The sequence below is a fragment of the Ipomoea triloba genome, chromosome 7, assembly GCF_003576645.1.
Source record: "Ipomoea triloba cultivar NCNSP0323 chromosome 7, ASM357664v1".
Taxonomy (NCBI): domain Eukaryota; kingdom Viridiplantae; phylum Streptophyta; class Magnoliopsida; order Solanales; family Convolvulaceae; genus Ipomoea; species Ipomoea triloba.
In genome coordinates, this window is record NC_044922.1 from 18,040,228 (window position 1) to 18,052,934 (window position 12,707).

Sequence of the window (12,707 nt, forward strand, 5' to 3'; positions counted from 1 at the left end):
TCACCCTGGTCCCATTGATTTCTCCAAAGTACAAACAAATATCCGGGTCCTTTCTTTTACATCAACATAAATATAAGCTAGTCGACCATTTAATTTCACCCATGATGAAAATGTCACACCTGAGTGTTGGAATATATAGGGAAAAGGTATCATACTAATTAAATTCTCTGTTCCAATATCAAATACAACTATTTCTTGTTCATCCCTGGAATTTATCTTAAAGCTTATCAAATAGATAATACCATCAATTTGAACACTAGCATAGGGCTTGCGAGGGATGAAGGAGTTTTCTGTAGTCACCGCCCTCCATGATTCATCCACCCCAAGAGTTAAAACCTTCAACACACCCAGATAATAGTCGTCAACAATATTAAGGTATAATTCTGACTTCAAAGCCTTGTACCTTTTCGACACCGGATCAAAACCCAGGGCTGTACCGGAAAACGTTTTCATCCCCAGGTCCCCGGGCTCTGGCTCCTCAAATAATGTTTGGGGAAGAGAAATATGTTGTCTTGTACTAAGGTCCAAGATACTGGTCTCTCCATTTGTGTTTAACAGACAAAGCTTGCCATCAGCAAAGCTTGAACCATTCAGTCGTTTAAAACGCTGCAATTCATCTGCTGAGCATTGGAGACTGGTGGGTTGGAGCCTTCCATGGCTCTCTTTAGTAGTGTAGTCCACAGTGTACAGATTTGTGGGATGGGTTTCGGATGAGAACGAGAAGAGGATTCTAAACGCGAAGTGCGGGTGAGGGATGAAAGAATTGAAGAATTTAGAAGTGCACCTTAAAGAGAGTGCAGATTTGGGAGGGAGAGTGGTGAAAATTTTGAGAATTATCTCTTGGGGAAGAGAAGCTATGGAAGTAATAGGAGAATTATCTCTTGGGGAAGTACCGTCGTCCATCTTCTATCTGCAAATTCGATCTTGCAGTGGATTCGAATGAGAAGGGTTTTGTAACTTAAAAAGCCAAGGGTTTTGCAAATTGGAATGATATATATCAATTTTATGAGGTTTATATATATTGGACTCTGCACACTAGAATTCATTATCAATCTTCCTATTTTAAATATACGAGAGGTCTAGTGGCATTCAGTGTCCCGGTTTACACTCCCACATGGATGATGGGAGTGAGCTTGAGCCTAAACTGTTGACTCTTTGTGCTTCAGTAGGTTGAGAAAGTAGCTATGAACAGATACTACATGTCTACATTGTAACCGAGACAGTAGTACTAAAAAAAAAATCTTCCTATTTTAAATATATATATGAGATTTAGTTTGAAGTATTAAATTGAGATTTAAACATACACAAGCAATTAAATTTAAATTAGTGTTCAAGTAAGCTACAACTTAGCATTAAGGTGTTGATTACCTGCTAATATGTCTAATTGTACTTTTTTGCAGGTTTTAATGGCTTGATTGAAGGGTTTTTTTTTTTTTAAAAAAAAAAAATTAGTTTGAGGACTTAATTGCATTATTAGGTACTAGTATTTTCGCCCATGCGTTGCACGGAATGGATTTGTTATAATATTTAAAGAATATTTAGATCAATATATACAATTATATATATTATAACATCAAATATTATATAGCGCAATTGATGAAATTGATTGGATCGATTATGTTTTCTGATGTTTTCCTTTGAACTATAACAAATAATTGTCCAATTACCCGGGCGTAGATAAATTTTTTTTATTATATATTAAGATAATAAAAATAAAGATGAAATTATAAAAAATTCTAATATTGAACGTGTACATTTATTTGATTATAAGATTAGTACAAAAATATTACTCAATTAATTGAATAATATATGACTTGTTTGTCTAAAATTATCTTTAAAAGATCTTTAAGTAATATGACTTATATAATTATATTATTACTAAAATAAATATGAGAAAATGAGAAATAAATTAATTGTAATTATTATAAAAATAAATTCAACGACCAATGCTTAACTTAATTATCATAATAATTATTAGGCAATTATTATTAGTCAATTACACTAATATATGTGTAATTATACTTTTATACTTTAAGTATATTCATTTTCCCCATATTGCATTTAGTTTTATCTTCCTCCTCCATATTTGAATGAATTAATTTTGATTATTATAAAAATCTAACAACCCATGTTCAATTAATTTTTTTAAAGTTTAAATAACTTAGAGTTTTCAAAAGGAAAGTATAATTAACTATTAAAGTTTTTAAATAATTTTCAGTCAATTAGTAATATCCTTTTCTTTTCCCGATAAATGATTTTACTTTTATTAATAGTGTTGATACGTGAGTATACATATTATCAATTTATAGATATTAGTTAATTTCTATTTTACATTTTCTTAACAAATAAGCTTTATTAATTATTTGACCAATTAAATATTTCATTAATTGACTACAAAAGTTTAGGCGGGGAATGAAATAGGAGGATTTTACTTTTATATTTTAAATCAATTAGTAATATCATTTTTCTCGGAATAATGGTCAAATAAACCACTGAACTACACACAAAACTGCAATTAGGCCATCGAACTCAAAAAGAATGCAATTGGATTCCTAAACTATATAAACTCATGCAATTAAGTACAAATTGACATGTTTTCAAAAAAAAAAAAAGAAGTCCAAATTGACCTGTTTACCTACAATTATGATGACATGATGGTTACTAATTTTAAAATAAACTTTTTAAATAATTTTAATTAAAATAATTAAATAATAATAATAATAATAAAATTTTAAAAAAAAAACAGACGTCTCTGGCAGTTCTTCTATTTTTTTAATTTTTTTTTAATTATTAGTGCCGATTGTTATGTGTAAATTAATATCAGGCAACCTTATCTAGGAAAAATGAAAAGAATTACGTAGTAATATTTATCTAATTTTCGTTCCATTTTTAATTGATGATGTAGAATATTATTATTGAAATATTTCCATTTCATTTTTAATTTCCGTTCCTTTTTTAATTTATATTTAATATTGTTTATAATATGCCTTTATTATTTATGATGTAGAATGTTTTCCTTTTTTAGTTAAATTGCAATGATATGACCATTTCCTTTTTCATTTTAGTTAATTATGGATATTTTTTTTATTTACAGTCAATTATTAATATTCATTTCCTTTTATATATTCAATCAATTAGTAACATCAGATTCATTTTTAGTCGATTTTTTTTTATTTTCAGTTAATTAGTCAATTAGAATAATAGATCCACTGGTATTTTTACCTAATTTCTGTTATATTTTTAATTAATGATGTAGAATATTATTATTGAAATATTTTCATTCTATTTTTAATTTACCTTTAGTATTGTTTAAAATTTAAAATATGCCTTTACTATTCTTATGTTTTTATATATAGTATAGATTAATATTATGCTAATTATGACGTACATGTATTATGAATAAGTATGGTAATTAAGGAGTATATATTATAATTAAAAAATAATGTATATTTTAATTTTGTTTAATTATGGACATAATATGTGTATGTTTAATTTTCTTTAATTTTATCCGTAATATATATGTGTATGTTTAATTTTCTTTAATTATGTCCGTAATATGTGTACCATTAATTTCTTTAATTGATTAGATAAAATTACTGCAAGTAATAAAAAACCGTTTAATAAAAGTATAATGTTTGAACTAATTTCTCAATGACCATAATTATTAAGATTTTATTCCAAAGTAACCATTAGCATAATTTTATATGTGTAATAATCTGTGAATTGAAATAATTTACATAATTGTATGGACGTAATAATATGTGAATTAGCATAATAATACGTGAATTGAAATAATTATCATAATTTTGTTAATCTCCTCTAATTATGGATGTAATATGTGTATTATCAATTTCGTTAACTGATTTGATAAAATTTATATTACGAACAACAATATTAATTCATTAGTTGTCATAATTTTTAAGATTTTATTCAAAAGTAATCAAATGAAATGCACGGGTAATTGACATTATCTGAAGTAAAAATATATATAATTATCGTAAGAATAAAATCTCTATGTTTAATGACCATAATAAATTTAGATGTTAAATATAGTGTAATTACCACGGATTATTTAGATGGTAATTAGTATATGGTAATTACCTATATAGATTAGCATATTAAACGGATTAACATATGGAACAATGTTATAAAAAAGGAAGGAAGCCTTTTAGATAAAATATATTAGGAATAATATCAATTAAATAAAATATCATAGGAATTTCTCAATTCTATATTTATAATTACCTTTATAAACAGATTTAATAGGAAAATTTAGTTACAAACTTATATTAAGAGTTATGGATTATTATTATTATATTATTATTATTATTAGGAAAATTATATTAAGAATTTTAGATTATTATTACTACGGAGTATTATATTATTATTATTATTATTATTATTATTATTATTATTATATTATTATTAACATAATAGATTTTAAATCGAGGCTACAAAATTTAATATTATTATTTCATTTATTCAAGTATAGTAATAACCATTTTTAACTAATAAGTGTGAATTAGTATTGTGCAATTAATGATAAAGATTAATAGTAATTGGAATCAACAATCAATGATACAATGACCCATGTTTAGCTTCCAATGCACCATTTTTTTATAAAATGAAGAATTGGAATGGTAAAACGAACAATTGGAATGAATAATTGAGGATTTATTCAAGTATAGTAACCACCATTTTTACCAAATTACGTAAGCATCCGTAAATGGGGAAGATCAAGATTGCAAATTTTACAATATATAGATGAACATTCGTAGATTGCTAGTTATTTTGCACAGTACAACTAAAAAGATGGATAGTTAAATAAGGTATTATCATTCAAAATCTTGTAATACAAAGTTACAATACAATGTTTTTCCATTAGAAATTACCAATCAAAGTAATGTGATTAAAATATATAATTATAGAAAACATTTGATTGTTCACTACAATCACTCTGAAAATTGTAATTTTACATACGTGATACGCCCATGGCAAAATTGCCTAGCTACTTGAAACCTTATCAGCAAAAATTAAAACATATTGAGCTGTTAAAATCAAACTAAATCACAGTACTACAAAATACTTTATGGAATGCAGACTACACCATAAGGATCTCCAACATGCAGAATGAATCAACTAAAAATTAAATCATACCGCATACCATAACAATTCTACGCGTGTTAAAGTTTGATCTTCGACTTCTTAGAATTATAGATTATAGATCTCTAACTAATAGTGAGAGCACAGATATTGGTACGTCGTGAGAGAAGAGTCATTTCTCATCATTATATAGTGGAGGATAAACATAATATGGAAGATTTTTCAAAAGGAAAGTATAATTAATTTTAATTTTATGTAAATATAGATGATTGACATGTAAAAATTTTACTACAATATTATATAATTTTTTCATTCTAATATAGTTAATTACATGTCAATTATATAAATATATATAGATATATAGATATAGATATAGATTATCATATCACTAATCACCAATCACCAATTAATTAATTAATATTAATATATATATCATTAATATATAACAATATTACCATATAGCTAATCACCAATCACCAATTAATTATTCTTTTTTAAAATAATCACCAATTAATTAATTAATATTAGTATATATTAATATATTATATATTAATATATTAATATTAAGAATAATACCATATACCATATTATCAATTATCAATTATATATCACCAATCACCCATCACCCATTAATATTAACAATATTACCATATTATCATTATCATATATTACCATAATAATATTATAGGATGGATAATTAATAAAATAATAAAATAATAAATAAATAAAATAAATGATTTTACCAAAATACCCCTAAGTTTTGGGGGGAAAATTTGGGAGGAGGAAATTGTTTATATATATATATATATATATATATATAGTTCAATGGCTTATTTGACCTTTATCCCTTATTATTATTATTATTTATAATAATTCAAATATCTAAAATCAAAATAAATCTAAAATTTTAATATAAAGTACTAATATTGAACACCTATTTTTGCGCATCACAAATAGAAAATACTAATATAAATATAAATACGAACACAACTCATTAAATTTAACCAGTATTATTTTATATATTTGGAGTCCAAAGGGCATTCAAAAATTATAAAAACTTCTTAAATTTGTTATAATTTTAGCTAAATTATCGCATAACACACGGAATGGTTTACATGATTACGTCTCCCACCCTCAAACCTTGACCTACTTAATTTATAAACTGTTTAATCCTTATCTCTGAAAGAATTAATCTCTGGCATAGAACACATCCTCGTACCATGTGAGTAGAAATCCCCTCAATTAAATGTTGTTTGTTTCAAATTCATATGTTAGTTTGTTGTTTGATCTTTAATTTGCATGTGTTAAAAGTTATTTGAATTATGATGGACAGGGGTAACCCCATTCAAGTTGAGAACGATAGAATCAGTGAACTTCCGGTAGATGTGCTTGACAACATTATGGGATTCTTACCTATTGCAGAAGCAGCTAGAACTGCTGTTTTGTCTCGCATTTGGAGAGATACTTGGTTCAATCTTACACGGCTCAACTTTGATTGTCACTTCTTTGATTACATGATTAAAAAATATTCCAATGATTGTGCAACTGCAAGTTTTCATATAATCTACAAAGTTCTTCTGCAGAACAATGGATCAATCCTCAAATTCGTCTTTTGTTTACCGGGAGATAGTTTATGGTATAATTTCATTACTATTAGGTCACAGTGGTTTAACTTTGAACAATGGTTGCTTCGTGTCACTAGAAAGGAAAGGATGTTGAAGAAATTCACCTTAGTTTTAACCCAAACTGTAATGATTATAGACTACCAAATTGCATATTTTCTTGCCGAACACTGAAAAGGTTGTATCTCTATGGAGTCTCTTTTGAACCAATACATGCCCATTCCATACTACCAAATGTCACTTCACTGTTTTTTGAACGAGTCAACTTTTGTGATCTTATACCTCATGTTGCTAATCTTCCCATGCTGGAGAATTTATCATTCATCCAATGTAAATCGATTTCTGAATTCAAGATTACTGCTCCAAAACTTCGTTATTTAATCAAAAGATGCGACACCCGAGTCTTTGATGCTTCCAAATACCTTAGACATCAGATCTATTTGTACTCTTGATTTGGATTGTGTTTCAATTAAGGTATATCGACTGGACCTTTTAATTTAATTTTTATTTTTTAAAAAAATTCTTAGAAACTAATCTAACTTTAGTTTGTTTCGGTTTGATTTCCAAGGGATTTGTTGAAGTTTATAATATGAGAGAAGAGTCAACTCCACTAAACGTGGAATGCCTGAAGTTAACTAGATCCAGTGGCATATATTCAGCCTATAATGCATCTTCTAATTTCATTTATTTGCTAAAAATATGTCCAAAATTATGCAAACTTGATATAGATTTACAGGTAATAATCTTCATCTTCATGAATGTATAAACTATATTATAGTTGTTTGCATAACTAATTGGGTTTTTGTTTGTTTTATCTAATCCTCCCTCAGTGTGCTGGAGCCTTGTCATCCTTATATTTTGAGGCACTTTGTAGGGTGGCCCACCCGCAAAAAATGCTTCACACTCTGAAGCTTAGCTCGTTTACTGGATCAATATATGAAATGAATCTCATCAACTTGCTACTTGATTGTTATTGTTTTCCTACATTTGAGAAGGTCATCATTTTTAGTCCCAGAAAGCTTAGTGGTGCCGAGGAGTTTAATACTATTAAGGAGCTTTTGAGTTTTCCTCTGTGTCACTAAAAAAGCAGAAATTATTTACAACTGAGCTTACTACTCATATTTTGCAATTTGATCCTGAGCTGAAGCAGTTTGAGGAACACTATGTTTCAACAATTGATAAAACTTTTTGGTATGGTTGTTGATTATCGATACAAGATCAAATGGAGGAAATTAAATAATTAGGAAAATAGAATATGGCATGCTAGAATTGATGGAGCATGATGATAGAATAATAATGTTTCCTTTCTTTCCTTTGTTATTCTCTTCGTATTTGCTTGAGATGGTATATAGCTGCGCCTATATGGACCAATGTTATTAAGTTAGTTCTAAGTGGAGGAACTAGCCTGGTTGGCGTGAGTGACACGTACTGCACTTTCAGAACGCATGAAAAAATCAAAATGATCTTTATGCTCATTAATTAGCCTGATCCGAAGTGAATGAGAATTAGTTTTAATACGGTACTGACTTAAATGTCACTAGAAAGAGTGTTGAAGAAATACTTTTAATCCAATTTGTTATGATAATAGACTACCGAATTGCAAATTTTCTTGCCAAAGACTCAAAACTTTGTATCTCTATGGAGTCTTTTTGAACCAATACATGCCCATTCCATATTATCAAATGTCACTTCACTTTTTTTTTTGAACAAGTCAACTTTTGTGATCTTATAACTCATGTTGCGTTTTCTTCGTGTCTCTAAAAAAGTAGAAATTATTTACAACTGAGCCTATTCCTCATATTTTGAGGTTTGATCCTAATGTGGAGCAGTTTGAGGAACACTGTTTGGACAATTGATAAAACTTTTTGGTATGGTTGTTGATTGTCGATACAAATTGAGCTGTCCATGCAGACAGTGACTGTATATGCTCATCCTTTAAGAATGTTTAGAAAAAATTAATATGATCAGCAATTTATTTACCCCTTAATTAGGTCGGGTCTATACGAATGGAGATTAGTACGAATTTAAACGTGTCTCTTAGTTAACTTTATTTAGTATATATAATGGCATTAGCAGTGGGAGCTTCCCTAAAGTTGGGTCAAAATAGAACCTCTATTTTAAATTAGTTTAATTGTTTTAAGTGTTAACTAACTTTAAACGTAAAGGTTCTCACACTGCTCCTTATTTGAACATGTGGGAGAGTCAACAAAATAATTTTAGATTGGTATCTTAATTAATTATATATTACTAGTCAGTAGTCGGGTCTTTCAATAATTTTAGATTGGTATCTTAAGCGACACAATCAGATGCTAAGATTAGACAAAACTAAAGCGACATAATCAGAAGCTAAGATTACTAGCAACATATATATATCTTGATTATATTCACAATGGGAGTAAACCATGATGTATAATTGTTTATTAAAAAAGACAAATATAAAAACTAATGATACTAATGTCACTTTAATTCTGAAGAAAAAGGTCCATGAGAGGGTTTGTGGGATTCATCACCCTTACACGAGGAATTCGTCAAGGGAATAGCTCATTCCCAGGAACATTATTCATGGGAATGAATAAAAACCGTTGTTATAGTGGTGATAATTAATATAATATTCATAATTCCTTTTGCATTCATCAGAGTTACAAGAACATTAAAAAAAAAAATTTACAAAAGAGTTAATACCACAAATGGTCCTCTGGGCTAGTACTCCTTTTAGTCATCGACTTTCAATTCGACCACAAATGGTCCTCTGACTTTCATTTTTGACCACAAATAGTCCTCCATTAAAAATTCTGTTAAATAGGTGTTAAATCTAGGGTATCATCGTCAAATTGATATATATAATTGTCATAAAATAAAAATGTTTACAATTTTTCACCAACAAACATAATTGAAAAAATTAACAAATATAAATACTTCTAAATAAAAAGACAATACACGTTATTCTTGTAATTATGCGTACAAAATGAAAATTTAATATTAGAGCTATCTATTTTTAATTTAACCAACAGATTAAAATGGAAGAATTTTTTTTAAACCATGTTTCCATAATTTTCATGGTTGTTCATACATGGATGATTAATAATTTTCACTCTTCATTAATCGATCAAACATTTTGTTTGGGACATAACTGAAGGTCGCCACCGTTGAATTAATATAATTAATCAAGTACAAATTGCAAATATTAATCATGGAATTTTTTTTAATTTGTTCATTTATGTGATTTGTCACATCCATTTTGTTATTATATTTATTAACTTATTAATGTTTGAAATTAATTATGGTGTCATATAATTCTAAAAAAGAAGTAATCATAATAATATTAATCAATTTGACGATATTACCCCTACCCCTAAATTTAACACCTATTTAACAGAAATCTTAACGGAAGACTATTTGTTGTCAAAAATGAAAGTCAGAAGACCATTTGTGATCGAATTGAAAGTCGAGGACTAAAAGGAGTACTAACCTAATAGTCAGAGGACTATTTGTGGTATTAACTCTTTACAAAATTATGTACTCAATTTCATTTGGCAAGGAAATTAAATAACACAGCAAAACAATAATATAAAATTAAGATAAATTAATAAATGAATTTTGATAAAAGTAATACAAGATGGGCAGATTATGAAAATAAACTAAATATTCTAATTCATTCAGACTCAATAATATACTTCAATTTCCCTTTGGCTTTGGCTAACATACACATACGGAAGCTTTTAGTTTATCTTCGATCTAATTCGATCCAAAAACTATGCTTTTGGATAACTCCAGTTCGATCCACCTTCTAATTCATTCAGAAAAATATACTTTTTCTTCAATAACATGCACAATAATCTTTCTCAAATTTTCATAAGGTGAATAACCAGGAAGTCCACAAATCTCAAACTTTCTCCATACTTGTGTTCCACATGCATAAATTAAAATTGAAAGAGGCAAACTCGCACCTCGAATCAAGAACACAATTTCCCCAATACTACTGGTTGTAAAGCTCACTGATTTAGCTTGGCTAATGATTTTAGCCTCTTCTAATGTAAGAGGAACTTCATGTTTGTCCCACCCCGGTCCCATTGATTTCTCCAATGTACAAACAAATATCTGGGCCCTTTCTTTTACATCAACATAAATATAAATATAAGCTAGTCGACCATTTAATTTCACCCATGATGAATAATACCTCGTTGAGTGTTGAAACGTATAGGGAAAAGATATCACCCTAATTAAATTCTCGGTCTCAATATCAAATACAGCTATTTCTTGTTCATCCCTGGAATTTATCTTAAAATTTATCAAATAGATAATACCATCAATTTGAACACTAGCCATGGGCTTGCAAGGGAGGAAGGAGTTTTCTGTAGTCACCGTCCTCCATGATTCATTATCCACCCCAAGAGTTGAAACCTTCAACACACCGTGATAATAGTTGTGGGTATTATTACCGTATAATTCTGACCTCAAAACCTTGTACCTTTCCGACACCGGATCAAAACCCAGGGCTGAACCGGAAAGCATATTTGTCCATAGGTACCCACACCCAGGCTCTGACTCCACAATTGGGGAGAGAAGAGAAATATGTTGTCTTGTACTAAGGTCCAAGATAGTGGTCTCTCCATTTTTGTGTAACAGACAAAGCTTGCCATCTGCAAAGCTTGAACCAGCCAGTCGCCATCTGCAAAGCTTGCCATCTCCTTCTGCTGCTGAGCATTGGAGAGTGGTGGGTTGGAGGCTTCCATGGGTCTCTTCAGTAGTGTAGCCCACAGTGTACAGATGATTTGTGGATTCTAAGGAGAAGAGGATTCTAAAGGCGAAGTGCGGGTGAGGGATAAAAGAATGGAAGAATTTAGAAGTGCACTTGAAAGAGAGTGCAGATTTGGGAGGGAGACATGTGAGAATTTTGAGGATTATCTCTTGGGGAAAAGAAGCTATGGATGTAGCAGGAGTTGATGAAGCGCAGTCCATATTCTTGAATTCTTTTGATCTTCTAGCTATCTGCAAATTCGATCAAGAATATATATATATGCTAATTAGGGTTTTTTTTTTTTNTTTTTTTTTTTTTTTTTTTTTTTTTTTTTGAGAATACTAATTAGGGTTTTGTAACTTAAAAGCTAAGGATTTGTGGGCTACGGCGGAGATGCGGCTAATTGGATCGCGAACCCTTGCTAGCACGGTAGTACATAGATATATATATCAATCGTATGATGTCTCTATGTATATTAGGACTCTATATTAATTTTAAGGAATTCATTATCCATCTCCCTATATATTATTAATATAATATATATTTTTTTCACCCGTTTATTAATATAATATTAATATTTTCACCCGTGTGTTGCACCGAATTAATTTGTTATAATATTTTAAGAATATTTGAATAGATATACAAGTATATAAATTAAAAAAACGAGTATTATATAGTGCAATTGATGAAATGGATTGGATCGATTATGTTTTCTGATATTATCCTTGCTTGACTTTGAGCAAATAATTGTCAAATTATCCGTGCGATGCAAGGGTAAATTTTTTTATTATATATATTTAGATAATAAAATTAAAGATATTTGAAAGTGTACATTTATTTGATTATAAGATTAGTGTAAAAGTATCACTCAATTAATTGAATAATATATGACTCGTTTATTGTCTACAATTATTTTTAAAAAATCTATATGTAATATGATGTATGTAATTATATTATTACTAAAATAAATATGGGAAGAAAAGGATAAAATAATTTAATTGTAATTATTATAAAAATAAATCTAATAACAACCATGTTCAGCTTAATTACCATAATAATTATTAGATAATTATTATTAGACAATAATAGTAATATCTATTTCGTTTCTCTTTTTTTTTTTAATGGTTTATATTGTTTTAAGTAAATAATCTTACTTTCTTTCTATTTGATTTCCAAGAAAACTGTTGAAGAATTTGCCAGGATGGAATTTCCATAACTGTGGAATATAAGCTGTAGTAGTGTTT

The 12,707-nt window shown here is 28.5% G+C and overlaps 2 protein-coding genes across 2 annotated transcripts; both read right to left on the bottom strand.

Moving 5' to 3' along the window:
* LOC116024256 (putative F-box protein At1g30920) lies at positions 1-903 on the bottom strand. Its single transcript, XM_031265145.1, has one exon. It carries the CDS (start codon positions 901-903, stop codon positions 1-3), a length of 903 nt encoding a protein of 300 aa, XP_031121005.1.
* Positions 904-10,517: 9,614 nt separating this feature from the next.
* Positions 10,518-11,684, bottom strand: LOC116024257 (putative F-box protein At1g30920). The gene has a single exon (XM_031265146.1). It carries the CDS (start codon positions 11,682-11,684, stop codon positions 10,518-10,520), a length of 1,167 nt encoding a protein of 388 aa, XP_031121006.1.
* Positions 11,685-12,707: the final 1,023 nt, after the last annotated feature.